Source organism: Lampris incognitus, chromosome 14 (genome assembly GCF_029633865.1).
Source record: "Lampris incognitus isolate fLamInc1 chromosome 14, fLamInc1.hap2, whole genome shotgun sequence".
Lineage (NCBI taxonomy): Eukaryota > Metazoa > Chordata > Actinopteri > Lampriformes > Lampridae > Lampris > Lampris incognitus.
In genome coordinates this window covers 39,790,896-39,814,533 of record NC_079224.1, presented here as the reverse complement: position 1 = coordinate 39,814,533, position 23,638 = coordinate 39,790,896, and the positions used below count along the sequence as shown (strand labels likewise).

General features: G+C 47.8%; 1 protein-coding gene across 1 annotated transcript; it reads left to right on the top strand.

The window, feature by feature from the left end:
- LOC130123419 (ras-related protein Rap-2b) lies at positions 1-3,339 on the top strand. Its single transcript, XM_056292570.1, has one exon. It carries the CDS (start codon positions 1,343-1,345, stop codon positions 1,889-1,891), a length of 549 nt encoding a protein of 182 aa, XP_056148545.1. The 5' UTR covers positions 1-1,342; the 3' UTR covers positions 1,892-3,339.
- The last annotated feature ends 20,299 nt before the right edge of the window (positions 3,340-23,638 follow it).

The window sequence follows — 23,638 nt, the reverse complement described above, 5'->3', positions numbered from 1 at the left end:
TAAATAGGAATAGGGCTGGTCCTCACAAACGCACAGCTCAAGCAAGTAATTCCCTGATCCGCTTACGCGTTATTATGAATCCCACGGCGCTTCTAGGCAAGACACGCCCTGCGTAGCATTCAAGCGCTAGGATTGGCCAGATCGGCCACTCGTTGCCTCCGTTGGTTGGAGTTAGGGCGGGGTTAGGGTTAAGGTTAGCTAATCAGAGGCAGAGCAGGGGCGGGTCACAGCAGGTAAAGACACTGCGTTATGTTTATCATAGTGGAGACAAATTGGAATATAATGAGCTAATAAACACAACATTGGCATATTTTTTGCTATTGTTATTATTATTAATTTCAGGAGCTTTAATGTACATAAAAATAAAAATCTACAACCTGTGACACAAAAATGGATGATGTTCCAGGGCTCCCCCTAAATTTCTCAAAGTAGGATTTCAGGGGAGCTCCCCTTAGCTCCCCCGTAATTCGAACCCAGTTTTGCCCCTTTCTGTGACCAGCGTCACCGGCGGTTTCTCAGCATTGAGCCCTGAAAACGGCACGCGGCAGAGCATGGCCGCCCCCTAGCGTCAGCGAAAAAACGTCTCGCAACTTTCTCATTAATGGTCGAACACGCTTGAAACTTCTCTCTTATGGACTCTAAACATTACCAGCTTCCAACCCATGCACGTATTTACAATTACATTACATTATCCCTTTAAAGACTGCAACGATATAGCGTGTTTCTCTAATTCATCCCATATCCACTTGGCGGCGGTAGCCCGCCCTAAACGTGTTTGACGAACGGCCGTAAAATAAAAAGAGAAAGAAGAAGAAGCATAGGCGGCTCGCCAACCGCCACAAAATCAACAAGAAGAGAAGAAGAAGAAGAAAAAAAAGGCACGGGGAGGAAGAAGAAAAGAAGGCGAAGAAGAACAAGAAGCCTGCGCCTTTAAGAAAACGGAACTGAGCCCGGACTCATGACGCCAGTTGCCTTGCGCTGGAGAATGTGGGCAGGAAACGCCGAGCAAGAAGGGAGAAGCGATCACGCTTTTTCAGCGCCGTTGCACAATACGCGCAAGCAAAAATGTGCGCGGATACCCGCCGCTAATGTCCACGAGCGACCGGTCTCCTCGGATTCAGCCTCCCCGGGCATGAAACGCCACCGTCCGAACCTCTGCCGGCGAGGGATTGTGACTTTTATCCGAGTGTGAAGGGTGCTGTCCCAGTCTGCTGCTGGGTTTGAAAACATCAGGCGGCCAGCGGGTGGGAGAGCGAGAGAGCGAGAGAGAGAGAGGGGGAGAGAGAGAGAGAGAGAGAGAGGGGAGATTCGTGGAAAGGAGGTGCCTGCTTGGCCAACAGCCATGAGGGAGTACAAAGTGGTCGTTTTGGGATCGGGTGGAGTCGGCAAATCCGCGTTGACTGTCCAGTTCGTGACCGGCTCCTTCATCGAGAAATACGACCCGACGATAGAGGATTTCTACAGGAAGGAGATCGAAGTGGACTCGTCCCCGTCCGTGCTGGAGATCCTGGACACCGCGGGGACGGAGCAGTTCGCCTCCATGCGAGACCTGTACATCAAAAACGGGCAGGGGTTCATTCTGGTCTACAGCCTGGTCAACCAGCAGAGCTTCCAAGACATCAAGCCGATGAGGGACCAGATCATCCGGGTCAAGCGATACGAGCGCGTGCCCATGATTCTGGTCGGGAACAAGGTGGACTTGGAAGGGGAGCGGGAGGTCTCTTCCGGGGAAGGCAAGGCGCTGGCCCAGGAGTGGAGCTGCCCGTTCATGGAAACTTCTGCCAAAAACAAAGGTTCAGTCGATGAACTGTTTGCAGAGATCGTCCGACAGATGAACTACTCCACTGTTCCCAGTGGCGGCGATCAGTGTTGTTCATGTGTCCTCCTCTGAGGGAGAGGGATGGAGGGGAGGGGGGGGGGGGAGAGGGAGAGCGCAAACCCCGTTTGGTTAAGATGTTTCCACCGTTGTTTCATAACTTGTTGATAACCCCCGTGATTCCGCTGTCTGACGTCACCGCGAGTATTTCCCCCCCCCCTCACACCCTCGCTGTCTTATTGCACACAAAAACAAATTGACAACCGCGACAACGATCGGATGATGTGTACATAGCCTGAATAGTGTTTACATGACAAAGTACTTGAATGTTTCAGATTTCCTTTTAAAGCTTTGGTGATAATGACACTTCTCTGGAAATGTGCCTCAATGGGAATGTCTTATTGTGAAACCTAAGAGAGACACTTCTGGCTTTCCTCATCATAGAAGTGTGTGATGTTTTTCATTACTCTTAAGTTGTGCTGGTGTACTCCTCCGGGGCGGGTCCATTTGTCTTGGGGGGGGGGGGGGTGTTTCTCCAGCTCTTCTGGCAGGCAGATTTTAGGGATGGTCACTTTTAAAGGAGGTTATCATAGTTTGGCTGAAATCAAAAGATTTCCCCCCCCCCCCCAGCTCATGAAACGCATCTCCTATTCGCATTAAAGCCTTGCAGTGGTTTCTAGATTCAAATAGCAGCCTGCGTATTCTAAAAGATGATGGTGCAAAGAGTTCAAATGCACCTACAAAGATACTGTATTATTACAAGCTGTGGAGTTGAATCTTTTTTCCTTTTTTTTTTTCGTATTGTGGTCCGGTGAAAGTGGATTTGTTACAAAACTTGCACTTAGCCGGCAGTGTCCCTCCTCAGAGTGCACAAACAAGGACCGTAGTGCATTGCTGTCGCTGCATGGGAAACGACAAAAGAGCCCGTGTCAAGTGCCTTTCTGAGAAAAATTCCTATAACTGTGCCAACTTGTGAGCCCTACTTCCTCTGCAGTGCGTCTTAATGGCAATCATTGAACTTTCTTTTCTTTATTCTTTCGCAGCTTTCATGAAACCCTCTATTTTCACTTGGTGTCTCGGTGAAAGAACCCTTGAAATAATTATTCTTTTTGTACTCCATGTTAGGAAGTTGAGCTTGTAACAGACCTACGCTTCGAGTCGGAATTGGGCCTTCTCTGTTCTAGCAGTACAGGTCTGCGTCAAGAGCAACGGATTAAACAAAACCAGTTAGACTCTTTGGTTCGTTGAACGGCAAGCCATGTCTTTGTTGTTTTTGTTGTTGTTGTTGTTTTTTTCCTAAAATGTGACATTTTGACTTAATTGTAATTTTCTCCTTGGGCAAACCCTCTATCATTTACCTGTCTGGTTTAAAAGACTTTTAATACATAAAAAGCATTTTATGTAACACGTGGTGTGCTTGTTTCAGTGATGTTAATGCAAACTGATGTCTATTTTCCTTTTAGTGCCTCAATTTAGAGCTGTATTATTCTTTTATTTGCTTTTATTTCCAGCGCACTGCAGCGCTGCTGTTGTCCATCAAGAGATCTGTCTTTGGGATTTGATCCCAATAAGAGCCATGTGTTTTTTGTTTGTTTTGTTTTTTTTAAGTGCCCTTGAGCAAGAGTCCATTCCTTTTCCTGACCGACTTGCTCTAGATAAAGCAAAATGGCTTATAAGTAGTTCCCAAAAAATCATCAGGGATCAGTGAACTAGCTTGTGTTGTTGATATCAGTCAGTCCATGACACTTGGTGTGTCTTAGGTGTAACCTTCCATGGCACCGACCACTGAAAACCCCTCACTCCACTTGTTTGGGTAGCGGGCAGGGTTTCCAGAGCGCGTGTTTGAGCTCTGGGTGAGCCGTTTCCTTCTTCCCGCCACACGCTTTCTCGGTTGTGGACCGGAGGACAGAGAGGGCTTTCTGTGTCCTGCAGCCATACACAGACCGGCATTTGTGAGCCGTTCCTCAGATGGGCCAATGGGCCTCAAGTGTCCCTGAACCACATCGAGCCCGGGTCACATGACCAAACTCCTAATGTTTACTGGGAATTGATGGGCACTTCCAGTTAATGGAAAAACAAACAACTTGTAGACGGCACATTGCATACAAGCGAAGGGTTGAAGTGCAACCAAGATTGAAAAACCATGAAGAAGAGATAAATCTCAATAAAAACCATAAGCAAAGGTGCAACTTGCATAAAAGAAGAGGGAATAAAAATGATGAAGCGCAACAGAAGTTAAAAAGAAAAAAAAAAGAGGATAAGACACAGTACGAGCTGTAAACAAAAGTTGGAAGTGGCCAATAAAAAGTTTGTCTGCAAAGGTGGGTTTTAGGAGTTTGTCGAGAAGGTTTTACTGCATTGTGTATTCTAAGGTCTGTTGGGAGGCTGTTTCAGAGTCTGGGGTCGTTTGTGCAAGAATGAAAAGCAGCTTCGCTTTCTTGGTGCCGGGATGTTGCAAACTGAGGGGCAGTTAAGACCGCATCAGTGGATCCGAGTGGACTATCAGAAACCTATATTGAAACATTTATATAATCCATAGACGGCACGTTAATCAGTTCAGAAACCAGTTTTACAGCTGACGCAAAGATTTTGCAATTTGTGTGTTAAGTACACTCATTCTAGTTCCTGTTTGAATCCGTGCTGCAGCTATTTATGCTCGCTGTAGCTGGAAGATCAGATAAAATTAACTTCCAATAATCCAGATGAACAGTAACGAGAGCACTTGACGCATTTTCCGCCGTCATTCTGAGAGCAACCGTGTAGCCTGTGCAACATTTTTCAAGCGGTAAAACAACAGTTTTGGTAACATTTAATGCGTACACGGAATGACACCCGAGTTGTTAACCCAAGTCTTTTCAGATGTGAAATCAATTTCTCCCTTTTTGTGATTACCCCGGATTACCGTGATTTTTAATTTAGAGAAAATTTGAAGTACAATTTCCAGGCGTGTCTATGGGGCTAAAGTCACCCGGTGCAGCTGGTGTATACAACAGGCCTCATCTGCATGACAATTAGGAAACGAATAACTACATTACAGTACAGAGAAAGCACCGTCTCCCAGGTCAGGTTACACAGGATGGCATTCACTTCACCATATTAGGAAATAACATTTTTTCTTAGATGCCCTGTATTTTGACAGACGAGATAACACTGAGATTATAGATGTCGCTCACATCATCATCATCATCATCATCATCATCATATGCTCAATGCTGCTTTAGTAAACTGCACGTCGGTTAACAAACCATGGTCGTGTATATTGAAGATTTCCAAAAACATAACGTTTATGACTTGGTCGTTTGATTAAACAAAGGTAAACAACTTTTAGTTTGAGGTGATCCGTTATAATGTAGCATTTGTGATATAATTCAGGGATACACGCATGTTTACATGCAACATTTACATGCAACATGCAGGTAGCAAGTAAACGTGCATGTTGCGTGCATGTGAACATGTATACGACGTGCGTTTTATTTGCACGCAACATGCATGTTTAGCTGCTGCATGCATGTTGCATGTTGTGTGCATGTAAACATGCATACAATGAACATTTTTACATGCACACAACATGCATTTTTACATGCAACATGCATGTAGCATGTAAACATGGGCATCCATTTTTGCCGTCATGAGTGTAACGGTTGTCTCAGCATGTGCCATATATTCTTTTTGCAGAAAAGGATCGAAAAGAGAGGAAAATGGGCAGCTTTCAGCCATCGAAAATACATACAGTCACATCCACCTCTAACATGTGAAACACACGAAACAAAATCTCTCGTATTGATGAGATAAAGACCTAATAACAGCAAGATAGACATCTTATTTTGTCAGAAGACCTCATTATTATGAGGAGCATGATCAACATGCAACCCAGTCATTCATTCAGCTGGCAGGAGCAAGACTGAATGGAAAGCCAAGATGGCAGGAATATGTAATTCAATTCAGTTTTGTTTGTCTTGGTTCGAGGCATTGGGAGATACCAGTGTCTGTATTGATGGCATTTTCATGTTTGTTGACTATACGCAGTGTTTTCAGCAATGAACTGATCATTTCTTGAGTCACCAAGTAGCCAGCTTGAATGCATTTCAGATGCATGAACTTACCATGTCCACGTCATACTGATTTAACCGATGCTGTGAGAATAAAACAGTGTGGAGTAGATCAGACTGCGCTCTCATGAGAAACCCCAAAGCGGTTACGGGGCCTACACAAAGTCGACAAACAAATCCCTTCCATCAATTATTATTTCCAATGACAGCCGATAAAATGAAAGACCACAACACATGGCTGTAAAACACCATGAACAGACTATAAACACAGGATTTGAGGGTAAAATTGCCGAGATAGTCAGTCGCTTTGAGCGTTATGACCCACGCTGAAGCTCAGAGTACGGAGTATCCAGTGCTGTGTCCACACGTAAGAAGAACTCTTCAAAGTGCTCAGAAATAGTAAAACAGCAAAAGGGTCAAAGGTTACCTTCGGTGCCCTTTCTGGCTGGGGTCTATAAACTTCATATATTACCGGGATGAACGCTTGTTTTGTGGTTATAGCCGCATTATTTAAGCATTTTGGGACTTGTTGCCCACTTGGACAATTAATCAATTAATTAATTAATCTGCCTAATGTGTGCAGCATCGCCGTGGGTCCCACATTTGCAGGACTGGGAGGAGAACAAGATGAACGTTAAAGAGTGTGGATCTCCGCCTCTCTCTCTCTCTCTCTCTCTCTCTCTCTCTCTCTCTCTCTCTCTCTCTCTCTCTCTCTCTCTCTCTCTCTCTAGCATGACAGGAATTTTTACCAGGCCGTAAATCTGACCTTGCTGCCACGCCTGGAGGGCTCCAGTCATATGACCTGGCATGTGCATCAGCATGGTAGCGCTTCCTGGGTGAACCCAGTAACGGTCACGTTTGGGCGGATCAGAGATGACACGCTTTGCATGTCTGTCTCCTGACTGGGCCAAGCTATACATGTAGCACGTAGCATCGTGGCCTCTTGACTATGTCCAAGAAAATCGTCCATTAATGCACTGCCGTTGTTAAGAGGCCAAGCAGGCGGCCGGCGACACGGAGAGAGATAGGTGGGTGAACTTTGACCTCCAGGCATTGCTCGCCATGAGGCAAACAGCTCCCACCATGAACACAAACCGTTTACACTTCCAGCAGAGCTTTAATTTAAAGGCTCGGCTCCGCAGAGGACAGTGTTTCGACCACGGCCAGGATGATGCTGGCCGTGGTTTGCTGTTGCTCAACGCAAATTCTTGGAAATATGTCACCCTTCTGCAGTCTTGATCGTTTTTGGGGTGAAAAGGTACATGCTAAGTAGTGGTGGCTTGGCCTTGCTCTTTTCAACCGTGCAGCCCAGATACAGTATTATTACATTATGTCTGTGACGGCTTTATGTACGTGGGACTGGAATTCGCTGGACATGTAATAACACGTACGACTTAGAGTATCATAGAAACACTTCTGTCGTGTTTTGTTTTTTTCAACTACACAAGCCGCCTGGGGTGGAACAGTATACCCGAGACAGCTTTCCAAAAGAATTTGGGCATTCAGCCTTCTAGCCATTTATGATTCTGGGCTTGAGACCTCTCTCGTTTTATGCCTACAACCTGCAACCTACAATTTCACTGCTTTGGTATTTGCGTTAGTTCGCTCGTGAGTTTTGGTGTATGGCGAAAAGGAAGGGCGAAGGAGAGAGGCACTTCCTGTCTCCGCTGTAACTGCTACTCGGATCCGTGAAGGGTTGCGACAGATAAGACAGACGGTTCCTCTTCCCTGAGCGGGGATAGACAGTGAACACCGGGAGGGAGACGGCCTTGCCTCCCCCACCCCCACCCCCCCGTGGAAATCATGACACGGGACACAGCCCATTATGCCCGTGTCCATTACGGCCCTCGAGAAGCGAGAACCGTCTTGTGCTTTTCATGCCGAGCCAAAGCTCGCACGCTTCGAAGACAACAGGGAACGGCGCGTTGTGGAAGGAAAGGAGGAGCGAGAAAGAGGATGGGAGGACAAAAAAAAAAAGAAAAAAGGAATAGATGTCATTTGTGTGGTTGTGGTGAACGCCGTGGCTCCCTGTGTAATTTGATTTCGGCTGAGAACTGGGCGAGATCATATGACACTAACTTCGTTGTCACGGCAGGCTGTTTGGACAGACAGCCCCAGAAAATAGCTGGTTAGGGATCAAGTTGGAGGGATCAAGTTATTTCTGCCGGTTATGTTTGGCCTTTGCTCAAAAACACAGCCTCCAACCATTGTAGGAACCCAGTGCCCTAACTACCCCCTTTATAAATAACCTGAAGATTCGTCAGGAGTTGCTAAGCTCCTGTTGTCATTGCACTAACCGCTGAACCCAGATCGGTGTGGCTGTTGTGTTGCTCGACGCGCAAACGCGGACGCACAAACGAGCACTTGTGCACGCTCGTACGCTTCTATGGGAGCCCAGGAGCAAGGATAGTGCTGAGTAAATGTGGAAGTAAGCATTTTACCAGGCGATTTCTTGCATGCAAAGCACAATCGGGGTTTTGCAATGAGAGTGTATGTGTTCGCAGTGGAAAGAGGATGTGTCCCTATGGTGGGAAAGGATGCAAGTTTTGTTTTGTTGACTCCAGGGCAGAAAACAGTGCGCCCATGCGACAGATATTGTGTCACTGACGTGAAATAGTTGAGTACGTTTGAGCACAGGTGGGACCGAGTCGTTGTTTTTTTTCCCAAGTCACAAGTAAGTGTCAAGTCTTGGCACTCGAGTCTCAAGTCAAGTGTCGAGTCAAAACAGGCAGGTGCCAAGTCAAGCCCCAAGTCAAGATTTGCAAGCCCCAAGTCAAGATTTGCAAGCCCCAAGTCAAGATTTGCAAGCCCCAAGTCAAGATTTACAAGTCCCAAGTCAGGATTTACAAGCCCCAGGTCAAGATTTGCAAGTCCCAAGTCAAGATTTACAAGCCCCAAGTCAAGATTTACAAGTCCCAAGTCAGGATTTACAAGCCCCAGGGCAAGATTTACAAGTCCCAAGTCAGGCTTTACAAGCCCCAAGTCAAGATTTATAAGCCCCAGGTCAAGATTTGCAAGTCCCAAGTCAAGATTTACAAGTCCTAAGTCAAGATTTACAACTCCTAAGTCAAGATTTACAAGTCTCAAGTCAAGTCCAAAAAGTGGAGTTTCAAGTCTTAAACAAGTCATTATGCACTCTTCATTGGATTTAACGTCATTTCAAAATTTCATCCATCTATTATCCTAACTGCTCATCCTGCTCTCTGGGTCACGGGGGACGCTGCAGCCTATGCCAGCAGTCATTGGGCGGCAGGCGGGGGAGACACCCTGGACAGGCCGCCAGGCCATCACAGGACCGACACACACACACACACACACACACACACACACACACACACACACACACACACACACACACACACACACACACACACACACACGGACAATTTAGTATTGCCGATTCACCTGACCTGCATGTCTTTGGACTGTGGGAGGAAACCGGAGCACCCGGAGGAAACCCGGGTCTTTTAAGTCAAAAGGCTCAAGTCCAAGTGAGGTCATGAGTTATTGGTGTTAAAATCAAAGTCAAGTTGCAAGTCTTTCGGTTTTGTCAAGGCAAGTCTAAAGGCATCGAATTTGTGACTTGAGTCTGACTCAGGTCCACATCATGTGGCTCGAGTCCACACCACTGCATTTGAGTCTAACCACATTTACTTGACTCTTGCTCACAAAGCTTTCTCCTCCCTCACAATGGAAGTAACAATTAGCCGTTGGAGATGCTGCGGTCGTGGTCATCAGCACTGCCAAAATTCCAGGTGTCTGCAAGAAGCTGCTCGTGGGACTCGTTTTCCATTACGCGTCTGCGAGTCCCGCCTGGTGCCAACCGGGATGACTGCGGACTGCCATCTCGAGCGGCACAGTTGAACTTGATGATCATCTGATTGCCGTTCCTCATTAGTCATGACCCCATTGATCTTAGAGCACGAAATGAGGCCTGAGAAACTGAACTGATGGATTCCTCTTCGCTCCTGCAGGAGACCGGACAGTGCAAGTCTGTCGTTTGGCCAACTTGGAAACGTGCATTTGAGGCTCAATAGAAGTCCACATGCTACATGTTTACCTTCCGATGGATGCACAAATGTAAAAAATGCATGTAAGGATGTACACTAGAATACACAGTTTGGACGATTTCACTATAGCCTCTATCTAAAACACGTCTTTTCACCGCCCGTCCAACGGTTTATTGTCGTACATTTACACCGGACCTCATTTTCAGCAACTTCCTTTGAGTCATGATGTGAGAGAAGCTGACCGCTGCGGCCTCGTACATCAAGGGTCTGATTGTTCTTCAAGGCTGTTCCTCCTCGCCGCCTATAGGATTAAGACTGTGTAGAGGAGTGTGGATGAGTCACTCCGGTCTTGGTGAAAACAGTGCAGAAAAGGCCTCCGATCCAGGGACTGAAATAGACCCAAGTGCTCTGCGTCTGCCTTTTACACTGCGCTGAGTGGGAGGACGCCAAACAGCCAGGCACAGCAGGACTCTCAGCGGCGCCCCCACATGCATCCAGCATCTTATTGTTTTTTTTCTTTTACAGCATATATTAATTTTCTGAGATCTGTGCATGCCTATTCATAAGAGTGTTTCTGCATGCACGTGCATGGCCCCGTGGTGTGCACATGTGTGTGAGGGTTTTTGTCTGTGCACAGAACTGCACATTTATATGGCCGTGTGTGAAAACCCCCCTCTTTGCTTGGATGGCATGGGGGAGAAAAGCAAACGTTTACTGATTTAACCCGAAATGTCAGGAGGCAAACTGTGCACACATGAAATAAAATGGTTTCAAATAAAATACACGTTCTCTGGATGGTTTAATTCTTTAGCCACAAGAGGGCAGGCATGTACCGTTGACGACGCATGCGTGCACTATGTGAAGGCGTGCAAAACGGGGGGGAGGGGGGGAGGGACTGTCTTCCTTTGAGACAAACTGACAATGCCAGTCCAGGTGAAAGCGATCATCCGTTGTTTTCACCTGCTGATTTCCCCCCCGGTGAGTGTGGACAGAAGTGGGAAAGACTGGTTTGAGTTGACTGACACATTCATTGTGCAGTGGTTAGCAGGGTCGCCTCATAGCAAGAAGGTCCTGGGTTCGAGCCCCGGGGTAGTCCAACATTGGGGGTCGTCCTCTGTGTGGAGTTTGCATGTTCTCCCCGTGTCTGCGTGGGTTTCCTCCCACAGTCCAAAGACATGTAGGTCAGGTGAATCGGCCGTACTACATCGTCCCTAGTGTCGGCCGGCCGGCCGGCCCTGTGATGGCCTGGCGGCCTGTCCAGGGTGTCTCCTCGCCTGCCGCCCAGTGACTGCTGGGATAGGCTGCAGCATCCCCTGCGACCCTGAGAGCAGGATAAGCGGTTTGGATAATGGATGGATGGATGGATGGATGGATGGATAATGGATGGATGTTTGGGAGAATGTGCAAGAAAAGAAAAAGTAGAATAGACTATTAATATAGGTGACAGGCATGCAAGCTCGAATTTTCCAAGGACTGCAGAGTTGTTGTTGGTGATGTGTTGTGTGTTTTGACGGCGTACAGTGTGTCCCTCGATAAAGCGGAGCAACGCATAAACGCCGCAGGATATCAGAACATCATTTCCAACCGTGACGTCCCTTCATCTCAGAAGCGTAGCGATCTGCAAATTGATCCCCCACCCCCACCCCAGCAGGCTGACTTCACAAAGGATTTGATCTGCCACGATATACACGGACCCTCAAATGCCACAGAAGTCAAAAATGACCAAAGCCAGTTTAACGTAGCTTACATTATCACCCATCAGCCGTCTATGCAGTTAACATCTGTGAGACAATATGGGGCAGGGGGAAAAAAAGCACTTGGAAAAACTGGAGCATCCCGGCGGAAACCTTTCAACACCTTGTCGAGGCCTTGTCTCGCTGAATCAAGACTTAATGGGGGCAACATGGAGCACAGCATAATAGTATGGAGATGTACCCATTGTATAATTCTATAAATGTTTGATTATGCAGTGCGTTATTTCTACCACCAGATGGCAGTAAGCACACTCTCACGGTGCTGTGGCGCAATTAGGATGAGACGCAACTTGCATACCCACCAAATTAATTTCTTCAGGTTTTAAGATGGATATTTATCATTTTCAAAAAACAACCTGAATTCATTTGTGTCCAGTGCAACTCGAATACTGGAGCAACGTCTTCTCTATATTTGAATTATCAGGGTCCTTTATCAGGGAGGCGCTCATTAACTGGAATAATAAGACTCGAAATATAATTACACACCACGAGGTGATGCGGCATTTTGCTGTTCGACATTTACCATCATCACACCGAGGACCCCAAACCGGCGCTTTCCTCAACGTGAGAATCTCCCAACCGCCTGCTCAAAGGCCCCCTTCATCTCTGCAGGCCTCCCCGTCCGTCCCGCGGGCGGTAAATGTCACCGGGAAGGAGCGACCAACGCGGGGTTTGCTCTGCGACTCAGCTGCTGCTCTTGTGTATTTGTAGTCAGAAATATCCGCTGGCTTTGCTCAGCGCACAGACAAGCGAGCTTGTTTCCCCAGAGCTGCCAAGAGCTCACAGAGAGGCTCAAACAAAAGCCACATTTGTCATCCAATTTGTCAGTCATCTAAGAATACAGTTGACATCACAGGTATGGCATGCAGAGATGATACCGTCTCTGCTGTCTCCTTTGAGACCGTGCGTGTGCGCGCGTGCGCGCATCTGTGTGTGCGCGCGCGCGTCTGGATGTGTGCCTGTGTATATTTAGCCATCCAGCTTTGTACACAAAATAAAATCCATTAGTTTGATAAGATATCCTCCCTCGGTGTCCCTCAAAGGGATAGGTGCGAGGAGAACTCGCAACAAACAAAGAGGGAATATCCTCTATAGTCCCGCACGAAGGCGGCATTCCAGCACCGGGTCCATATATAGCAGGAAATGTTTCTAGGCCACATTCTGCTCACAGTGTGCCGAAATGTATTTAAAGATAGGGTTACAAAAGAGACGTGCTAACACAGAAACGGCATTGGAAGGGTACGCAGAAAGTCGGTGCTAAATCCGAACACGCATCTAAAGGCAGCGCGCGGTGACATCCCCATACCCAGACAGAGAGGGGGGCAGCGGTCCAGGGCCGCTGCCCCCAGCTCTGGCCGCCAGAGGCAGGGGGCTTGGCCCAGATTGAACCCCGCAGCCAGCTGCCCTCCAAGAGGTGCAGGAGTCAGCAGAGCCCCGGGAGCACACCGCGGCGTTGGAGGTGCTTCTCTGTGTTCATGGCCATTTGGCCCAGGGGTCTGCCGGGCCGAACAGCGACATGGTCTACAGGTAGGCTGCCGTCTGAACGCAAGACCGTGTAACGATCCAAATATATGCGCATGCTCTGGTTCTTGCTGTCTCGTTCGGAATACTGTAATGGGCCGCGCTGTATGTCGTCTTACGTTTGCAATAGTTAAAGGCTGTCCATGGGGATTTAGGAAGACTGTGGATTTTGTTCTTTGCACAGCAGACAAAAGAATTCCCGTGTTGTTTTCCAAGTATTGTAACGTGCATGGATAAGTAGACACGCTGGCCGCTGGCTGGCGGGTCTAACCCTTTAGTCGAGCGGTTAGCGATGCCTCCTGCGGTGCGGGCGACACGGGTTCGCGTCCCGGCCGCGGCACTTCCCGTGGTTGCGTTGTCCCCCGAATTCGCTACGGTATTCACCATGCCATCTATTAATCATCGTACACCTATTCCCCTTAATTGGATCAGCCACCGCGGTAAACAAGAGCAACGTCTACACGTGTCTCCTAGCTTAAGGGTAAGCGTAACCCCACACTCAGGCGTCTTGGTTCCACAGCTTGGTCGCTAGCGCTGGTTTATGCTACAAACGGCCCCGGCCGCACTTCTGACACGCTGCAATTAAAATCATTCATGACCCGAGGGGGCTGGAGATTAAAGTTTCATTCTGTTTAGCGGGTTGCCAATCCTGTTAAATAGCTAATGCCGCCGTCGTCTCTTGATCGGCAAAGCTCCTCCGCGGCACGGCAGAGACCCGGATCCAATTCCCCGCCGCGATCAGACGCCACGTGAAGGGCACACGAGGCCACATCAGACACGCTTTGACGTTCTCCGGTGGCAGCGCGCGGTGCCGGGGAGAACGCGGAATCGCCGGGGAGAGCCACTCCGAGGCCGTGCTCGCGCTCACGCGGAGCCAATGAGAGCGCCCCGCCTGCTAATGAGAACAAGACGATGGTGGCGGACCGGTGCTCGCACGACACGGAGCGGTGTCGTCAGAATTGCCGAGCAAATTTAGAGCGAAGATGCTCACATGGAGGGGGGCGTCCGGGTGGAGTGGCGGGCTATTCCGTCGGCCACCAACACACCGGGGTCGCTGGTTCAAATCCCCGCGTTGGCGGGGCGCGCGTAACTGTAAGTCCGCTGACTTCCGGTTTCTACTGCAGTTTCCTGTTTGTGTGTCGCCGTGATTAACCGCCGACGACATGCACGCAGTTGTCGACAAACGCTCACCTGCACCTGTTGCGCGTATCACGTTACGGCCACAGTTATGAGGACGAGCGGACGGACGGAATTGTGGACGTAACTTGATACGTACGACCTGAACTTTTCACCCGTTTGCTGGTCGGTGCAGCCAGGGGAAAGTTTGTCGACAGTTGTGTGCATGACTCGTTGACATTTATCCATGCTAAATCTTGCAGGCGTCGCGAAAAACATGCCGTTGTCAACCGCGCGCGCCAACAAACAGGAAACTGGTATGACCGCTGCAGTAGGAACCGGAAGTCAGTGGAGTAAAGTTCTGCACAGAGTGGATTGGCCAGGTATAGCATAGGCAGTGTCTGCAGGTGGGAAGCCAGATGTGGGTATGAGTCCTGTTCGTTGCACTAGCGCCTCCTCTGGTCGGGCGGGGCGCCTTTTCGGGCGGGGGGGGGGACTGAGAGGGAATAGCGTGATCCTCCCACGCGCTGCGTCCCCCTGGTGAAACTCCTCAGTGTCAGGTGAAAAGAAGAGGCTGGTGACTCCACGTGTATCAGAGGAAGCATGTGGTAGTCACCAGCCCTCCCCCGGATCGGCAGAGGGAGGTGGAGCAGCGACCGGGACGGCCGGAAGAGTGGGGGTAATTGGCCGGATACAATTGGGGAGAAAAGGGGGGGGGTACTCAGATGGATGGGTTTTCAACCAATGGAAACGATGCAGAACGGACACAAGAGGGGCAAGCGAGACACAGCTTGCACAATTTGAGCTGCACTGATTATTTTTATGGCCAATTTGGTGGCTAGCTCAAGCCTTGGTGCTGGCAAAACATAAAGTTAGTGGTGGTAAAATTATTTTGATTTAGTGCTTGGATTTCCTCTAAATGGATAAACTGTAGACGGGGGCAGTGATTGAGGTTGGTGCCAAGGGAAAAGGCACATTAAACAGGAAGGACAGCAAGACGGATTGTTGGGGGTTTAAGATAACACCAGTTTCCGATTGAAAGATCATGTGGTGTGGCAGAGTGATTATTTAACAGGGAACAGATGACTGCTAATTAAAGAGGGGGGGCGGAAGGAAGGTCTTTGTAAACGATCTTGTGACAAGGGCTTCATCTATTTGTTGCTTGACAAGGTGAAAATGACTTTCATCCAAATCTGTTCAGTCTCTGTTTGGTATGATGCGGTCAAAGACTTTCTGTGTGTGTGTGTGTGTGTGTGTGTGTGTGTGTGTGTGTGTTTGTGGGTGTGCATGAATGTGTGTGTTTTCTGTATTTTGCATTTACCTATAAATGTGTGATAGTGTGTGTGCTTGAGTGGCTGTGTGTTTTAATCTTCATGTGACTGTCCATGTGTCAGTATGATATATCTTCCATGTGCAATTCCTTTATGAATATGTCGTAAAAGCAGATTATTTTTTTATCTATTAAACCTTTATTTAACCAAGTGAGTCCCAGGAATCAGGAATACTTTGACATTTGGACGAAATCTTGTTTCCCCCAGCCCACAGCAGTGCAACACAAAGACAAAAACACATATTTAAAAACTACAACCACACATATATCAAACTACAACAAAAAAACAAAAAAATCACTGTCCGAGAGAACAAACGCCAGGATGGCTGTCGGAACAGCCGGTCTGCATGGGCTGGCAGTTAGCTTAGCCTGCCCCGCTTCCACGTCCTGTCAGACCGCTCTCTGTGTTTCCTCCTCGGGCGCAGCTCCAGCTAGGGCCGTGGTCCCTCGGCTGACCGGACGCAGCAGAACAGGCTCCCCCAGCTGATCCAACGCTAGCTCTCCCAGCCAGACACCTTCGACACACCTCCCCACACTCCACACAACGACACCAAAAACACAGTCAATGCTAGACCAGGCCGCCGTCAGGCCGCCGTCAGACCGCCTTTGGTATTATCCGGAACAGCCAGTCTCCATGGGCTAGCAGTTAGTTTAGCCTGCCCTGCTTCCGCATCCTGTGAGACCACCCTTAGTGTTTCCTCTTCGGGCACAGGTCCAGGCAGGGCTGGGCCGACCGGATGCAGTAGACCAGGCTCTCCCAGCCATCATACGAAAACATAGGCAGACACTGCATGGATGGTACTGGGTGAGTCCACTGCAAACGTGAATTTGCGCCGCCATGTCCCCACAAGATTACAAGATCCCATTTTCGAGGGAGCCCTGGCCAAGATAAATGCGATACAGTGTTTCAAACAACATACAAGCAAACATGAAAATCACCTAAAACAAAACATACCGTAGCAACTCACCGAATCATATGCCTTAAAAGACAGACAAAAGGAAACAGATCTAGCAAAGGAAGTAATTACAAATTCCAACTGAACTTACCTCCAAACCCTTCACTATGTTTTTTAAATGCCCTAATCGGGATCAGCTCATGTACCTGCAAATCTGTCTGCAAGTGGTTACAGGCTGCAGGGGCAGAGAACATAAAGGCCTGTTTTCCAAATTCAGTGCGAACCTTAGAGATGGACAGACAGTAAGAGGGTGTCATTTGAGTGCAAACAATAATTACTACGTTTGAGTGAGATATACCCACAAAGGTTGAGACAAAGGTCAGATTGGATGTGCAGAACCTTGTCAGGCTGTCCTTTATATCTATAGCTTCCTGATCTTGTAGCTGTACCAGGGCCTCCTATAGTGGGTTAGGGAGCAGACCAAGGGTGGACTAATAAATATGTACCAGTGAGTGAGTCTGTGCAAGGCCAATGAAAGCCATTGAACTCTGGCATATAGGGTGCAATGATGAGTGAGAGCTTTGGAATCTCTGACAAACCTCAGAGCGCTGTGTTACACACAGTATCCAGCCAATGCAAGCGCTGGGTAGAGGCATGCATGTTCAACAGATCACCATAGCCAAGCAAGGGAGAGAATGTAGCCTCAACCATTTTTTTCATGGCAGCATAGTAAATCAGGATTTGTTTCTAAAATAAAAACCTAGCTTGAGCTTCATTTGCTTTACTTGAGTTTTCAATGTGAAGTTTAAAAGTTAAATGATCATCAGTTAAAATACCTAGATACTTATACTGTTACATCAATTCAATCTGAGTGCCTGCACAGTTACAACTTTAGGAAGAGAAGCTAATGTCTCCCTGGCATTAGACAACAACATCAATTTAGTTTAAGAGCATTCAACACAAGTTTCAGATCAAGCAATCGTGACCCACAAGCAACCGTGACTCACAACACAGCAGTAAATGACAGTCTTGTTGGCATAAAAATGAAACTGTGCATTAGGAACATTTTGATCCAAGTTGTTAACATAGATAGTAAACAACAGTGGGCTCAAAACAGAACCCAGGGGGACCCCTGACACAACATGTAGTACATTGGAGGAAGTGCCTTCAAATTTAACACAGAAGCCTGCTCAGACAACTCAATATTGAGCAGCCGTTGCTTCAGGATAAGGTGGTCAGCTGTATCAAAGGCCTCTGAAAGATCGATAAAAAGAGCGGCACAGGTTTTACTGTGATCTAGTGACTAAATTATCTTGTTAACAACCTTTAAGGATGCTGTGATGGTATTGTGTTGTTTCCTGAAGCCATACTGGTACAATGAAAGGATATTATTAGCACTCAGGAACTCCTTCAGGTGATCATTTACCAATCCCCCAAGGATCTTCAATAAGATGGTTAAGTTGGAGATAAGCCTATAATTGTTAAGTGATGTAGCCCCCCCCTTTTTTTAACAGAGGGAGAACATAGGCAGATTTCCACATTTTTTGGGATGACATTTTAAGTAAGAGTAAGGTTTAAAATGCTTGAAAAGGGTTTAACAGTATAATAATCTCAAGTTTTAAAAAGTATGGCTCCAGATTAAGACATGTAGGGCAGGTGAAACATCCCAGCATACCAGAGCTTCAGAAATGCGTGTGGTGTCCTTAACAATGAAAAAAGCAGTTCATTGCGAATATCAGTGGCTGAAATAGGTTTGATAGCTTTCCAGAATATCCTGGGATTATTCAAACTGTCAGTCATTGTAGACAGATGAAATTCAGACTTGGCTCGTCTGGTACATGAAGTGAAATGATACCAGACATAGTTGCCTAAAATGGAGCCAATCAGCCCCAGCCCCTGTTTTATGAGCCATCACCCAAGCCAAATTTCTATGGGGTGACTTAGTCAGGTCAGGGGAAAACCAAGCGTCATCTCGTCCCTTCAGTCTAAACCTTCGAACGGGAGCATTATCCACAGTATGTGAGAACCAATCATAAAAAAGTTTCCAAACATTTTCAACATCATCAGTGAGACAAATTTTTTTCCCAGACGTGGTAAATTAAATAATGCAAAAAAAACCTTGTTCAGAAAAAAAATAAGATGATTATGATTTAATGCACTTTATCATTTCTCCTCAAAAAGGTGTCACTAATGATGTACATATTCATAAGAACCATTCATAAGAACCAATATAATAGAATGAGATTATTATTAATCTAATTCTCTATCATTTAATCTGGGGTAGCACGGTGGCCCAGTGGTTAGCACTATTGCCTCACAGCAAGAAGGTCCTGGGTTCGAACCGCAGGCCGTCCCAGGCCCTTTCAGTGTGGAGTTTGCATGTTCCCCCTGTGTCTGTGGTGGGTTTTCTCTGGGTGCTCCAGTTTCCTCCCACCATCAAAAAGACATGTATGTTAGGGTTAATGCTCCTGCCTGTGCCCCTGAGCAAGGCAATGGAAAGAAGAACTGGAGTTGATCCCTGGGCACTGCAGCTGCCCACTGCTCCTATACAATATAGGATGGGTTAAACGCAGAGAACAAATTCACTGTAAGAATACAATGTCAAATAAAGTGGCTTTCTAATCATTTGTCTGATAACATAATAACATAATATCACTGACTGTGGCTGGATATATAAACATGAATCTGTGTGCCTACATCCCTAACATTCTCCCATAGAATGGGGTAAATCCCGGTGCATCATATTCCTTGAATGTGCATGTAATCTCACAAGCTGCTTCTGCAAGCATTACTTTTACAGTGAATTGTTCAAATCCATTCAAATTTTCTTTGCCCCCAGCTGAACACAAAGCTATACGATATTGAATTCCAAAGTGCCCTGACAAGCCATTTGTCCTTTCATTTCTAAACTGCGGGTACACAAAGGCATCGAGATAGCGCTGTCATAGCGAATAGTGATTCAATGAATTGATGCCAAAACGGTACCGTGCAGCAACATCTCGCTGAGTGCTTTCTGCATGTATTGCCATGATATTGCTGCTTCTCTCTTTCATTCAATAACAACAAGATGCCATAAGCCCACGGGGCAGTTATATGGGGTCACTAGGCATACGCAGAATTGACAGTAAAGCTTTCGGCAGTCGTTGCGGTCACTCTGCACAGCAGAATTCAAAGTGGGGCTGAAACAGCCAAATCCTTTTTGACAGTACTTTTACTGACGTACAAATAGTTACCATGTTGGGGTAAAAAAAACCCACTGAAAAATAAGATTATATATCACAGCAGGTTTGAGGCAAAGGCCTGATTTAGGATAAGGATGACTGTCATGGCCTATGACTGTCAAGGCCTATGTGTTATAATTCCGAGTCAACTCATTGAGTGCTGATCCGAACTGCTTATCGATGTGATGAACAATTACAAATGAAACAAGACAAGCAAATTCAGATAGAGTTAGCAGATGCCCAGCAGGTTTTCCCGACGTCTGCCCCCATGCAGTTCCCCCTCTCCCCGACCGACCAGAGGAGGCGCTAGTGCAGCGACCAGGACACATACCCACATCCGGCTTCCCACACGTAGACGCCGACGATTGTGTCTGGAGGAGACGCCCGACCAAGCCGGAGGTCACACGGGGATTCGAACCGGCGATCCCCGTGTCGGTAGGCAACGGAACAGGACCGCTACGCCACCCGGACGCCCTAAAAAGGCTTTTAGTTTGATTGCCGCGCAGTTCACAACGGAGCGGAAGTGCCGGCCAAGTCTTGAGGGGGGGCGGGGCCAGGGAGTCAGTCCTTCAAGCAACGGAACCAACTTCGGGGCCGTAAGTCGTTTACTTTATGTCAGTTACAAACAATCGCAACCCCTACTGATAGTTAAATAGCTATGCTGCTGTAACCGGTTATTTTGTTGCCCGGTGCGGGGTCCGATACGGGGTGTACTGCACCACAAGGCGACATCGCTAACCGCTCGGCTAAAGGGTCAGACCCGTTAGCTAGGGGCTAACGTGTCTCATTAGTAGTTCACACTGTGCTCCAGGAAAGCCAAAATAATGCACAAAGACTGTTCGCAAAATGTCTCCCAAGTCCGCCTGCCCTTAGTAGCTGTGCCCCAGCTGTTCAAGATGATCAAGCTGTTTTCCATTGGTCTTGGCGAGGCGTTGGAGAAGTGTCAGAGGTCAACGCTGGATGACGTTGCTAAGCCCTGATTGGTGGACCGCTGTGTTTGACGTTACTTTGCGTAAAACAGTTGCGGCGTTAGCGGCGATGCTAGCGGCTGATAGCCACGATGATGATGATGATGATGGAGGGAATGATGAAGACGACATCTCGGGGCAAAGCTCGGTAGTCCGACTCGAGCACCTCGTTTTCAGACCCGAGGCCACCTTTTGCTGTCAGCATGTTGCGCATGTCAGATGGGTCTTAATGATCCAGCCATTGTGTCCCCCGCAGAGTCAGTGCAACCCCATCAGGGCTGATTATACAGTTGATTCTTCCTCTTTGGTGCTGCACGCGCCGTGCATGTTAACGACCAGCGCTCTCGGGCCAGTCTGCAGCACGAGGACCTGCTGCGTGTGGCCTGGAGTGGGGATGGAGAGGAGAGAGGCGTGCCAAATGGCGATTCAGTATGGAGGGAGAGATACGACGGTGCAGGGGGAAAAGGGAAGGGACTGAGGCGGGATGAGAGAAGAGGGAGAGGGGGGGGGGCGAAAGAGGAGCGGCCGGTGAGGAAAAGATGCAGAGAAATAAACAAATGTCAGAGTAGAGTGGGGTGAGGGGGGGGCGCTGCTGCAGCAGTGACGTCACAGGCAGCGTGTTGAGAAGGTTTCCCCCATTCATTATCATCATTTTCTCTGCAGGAGGTTGGTGCCGAGAGGAGAAAAGTAGCTATTAGCCGCTGAACAGTCTTTTGAATGCGAGAGTAAAATGTGGAGCACAGAAATAGAAATCTCTTCATCAGGTTAACGATATACAGGGCTGCAATTATGTGACACGCCATCTTGCACAGACCAGAGTCCATTTACAGCAGTGACTAGAATTAAGACGACTGTAACTTTGTTTCCCCCATTTCTCATCATACGTACAACATACATAAATATGCATAAGTACACGGTACATGACGATAAAGACAGATGCACAAAAGCTGGCCCTTCAAGAAAATGGTGAGAGTTTTCCCTACATGTCTCTTGATTCTTCTTCATAATTCTCTAACCTTCTCATTAACATAATTTCACACGAAGTTGTTATAAATCTATCCGTTCTGTAAAGAGTGGCGCTTTAGGGCTTTCCGCATATTTAAAAAGCAGCCTTAGCGTTGTTACGGTGCCCAAACACAATATTTTAAACCGTGTTCTATTAATCCCCTTAACTTCTGATTTAGGAAAACAGAAAAACCAAGGCCTTCCTAAATAAGATCATAATTGCACCCAAAAGAGTTGTACCCATTTGTGCAAAACATGGGCAGCATTTTAGCAAAGAGCCAGCATTGTCGACGGGATGGATAAATAAGGTTTAATGTCCCCCAGTGCAGTGCCGCAGCTAATACAAAGTCTGCTGTCTTGCTATATGAAGGCTTTGTCTCAGGAACATCTATGTTACAGAACTCAATTATAGATTTTCACTGGAGCAATTAAGGCAAAAGTGGTTAGCCTCAGGGTTATTGCCCACTGGGGACCCCATCCGAGAATGTAACAGCTCTAGTTGACGAATTTGACTGACACACTTTTAAATGGGATCGGCAGGGAGAAAGTTCTGGCTCGATGTGCCGATGACATTGGAGGGGTGTCTGGAAACTCTTCCAACTGTGCGGTAGCTGTCCAGAGCATGACACAACAACACAAGCGGAATCGGAACAGGGATTGCTGTCAGGGAGCAGCGCGGATGTGTGAAGCACAGCGGCCATCGCAGAAACAGTAGACAGAAATAGGGAGTTGTTAGATGATCAAACATGGTCACAAGACAATATATGGAACCTGCAAACGATGTACTCCTGATACACAAATTTGTTATCTTTTGCACGGTGTGACATTGGAGATTTTTTGCACATTTTGCTACTTCTTCCAAAAATGATAATATCTTGGAAAAGGGAAAAATGAAAAACACAATGTGTTGTTAAAGTTCAGTTTAACTTCATCATTATGTATTTTACCCCATACAAGTTTTTTTTCCCCCAATTCCCCCACTCTTCCGAGCTCCCCCGGTCGCTGCTCCACCCCCTCTGCCGATCCGGGGAGGGCTGCAGACTACCACATGCCTCCTCCGATACATGTGGTGTCGCCAGCTGCTTCTTTTCACCTGACAGTGAGGAGTTTCACCAGGGGGACATAGCGCGGAGGAGGGTCACGCTATTCCCCCCTCCCCCCCTCCGAACAGGCGCCTCGACCAACTAGAGGAGGCGCCAGTGCAGCAACCAGGACAGACACCCAAATCCGGCTTCTCACCCACAGACACGGCCAATTGTGTCTGTAGGGACACCCGACCAAGCCGAAGGTAACATGGGGATTCGATCTGGCTATCCCCATGTTGGTAGTCAACGGAATAGACCGCCACGCTACCCAGATGCCCCCCCCCCCATACAAGCTTTTTAAGGGAGGGGGGATGCATCGTTTTTGACGAAGTGGAGGTCGAGATGGGTGGCTTGCACGCCAAGACGGTTGATTACAGACATACAGACATCTCTGCTTGCAGATCCGGCTGTCCCCCCCCCCCCCCGCCCCGACTCCTCCCTCCATCCCCGTGACCACTCACCCAGAAACCACCCTCGGCATCCAAAACAATGGGGGCCTGCAAAATCGACTGCTACAACTGACTAGCCTTATTAAATGACAGGATATAAATAAGACCGCGGTGCCCCCCCGAGGTCTGCTGATGTGCGATGAACCGTGAAATCCTGCTTTGTCACATTACTGCTTTGTGGGGGAGGACTGAACTATGCGGCGCCGCCGGATCGCCACACTGTACCGCATCTACTTGTCTCTACTTAGCGTCTACTACGAGGTGGCGGTGATGGAAATGGGTCCCGAGCCATGAATTATAGGGCCAGATAATCAACACTTGTTTCCTCGATTTCGGAGACTGTAAGTCATCTGGCGAAGCGGTAAATGGTCATAAGTTGTTACGTGACTTGAGAACGCCGTCCCGGAGAGAGAGAGGG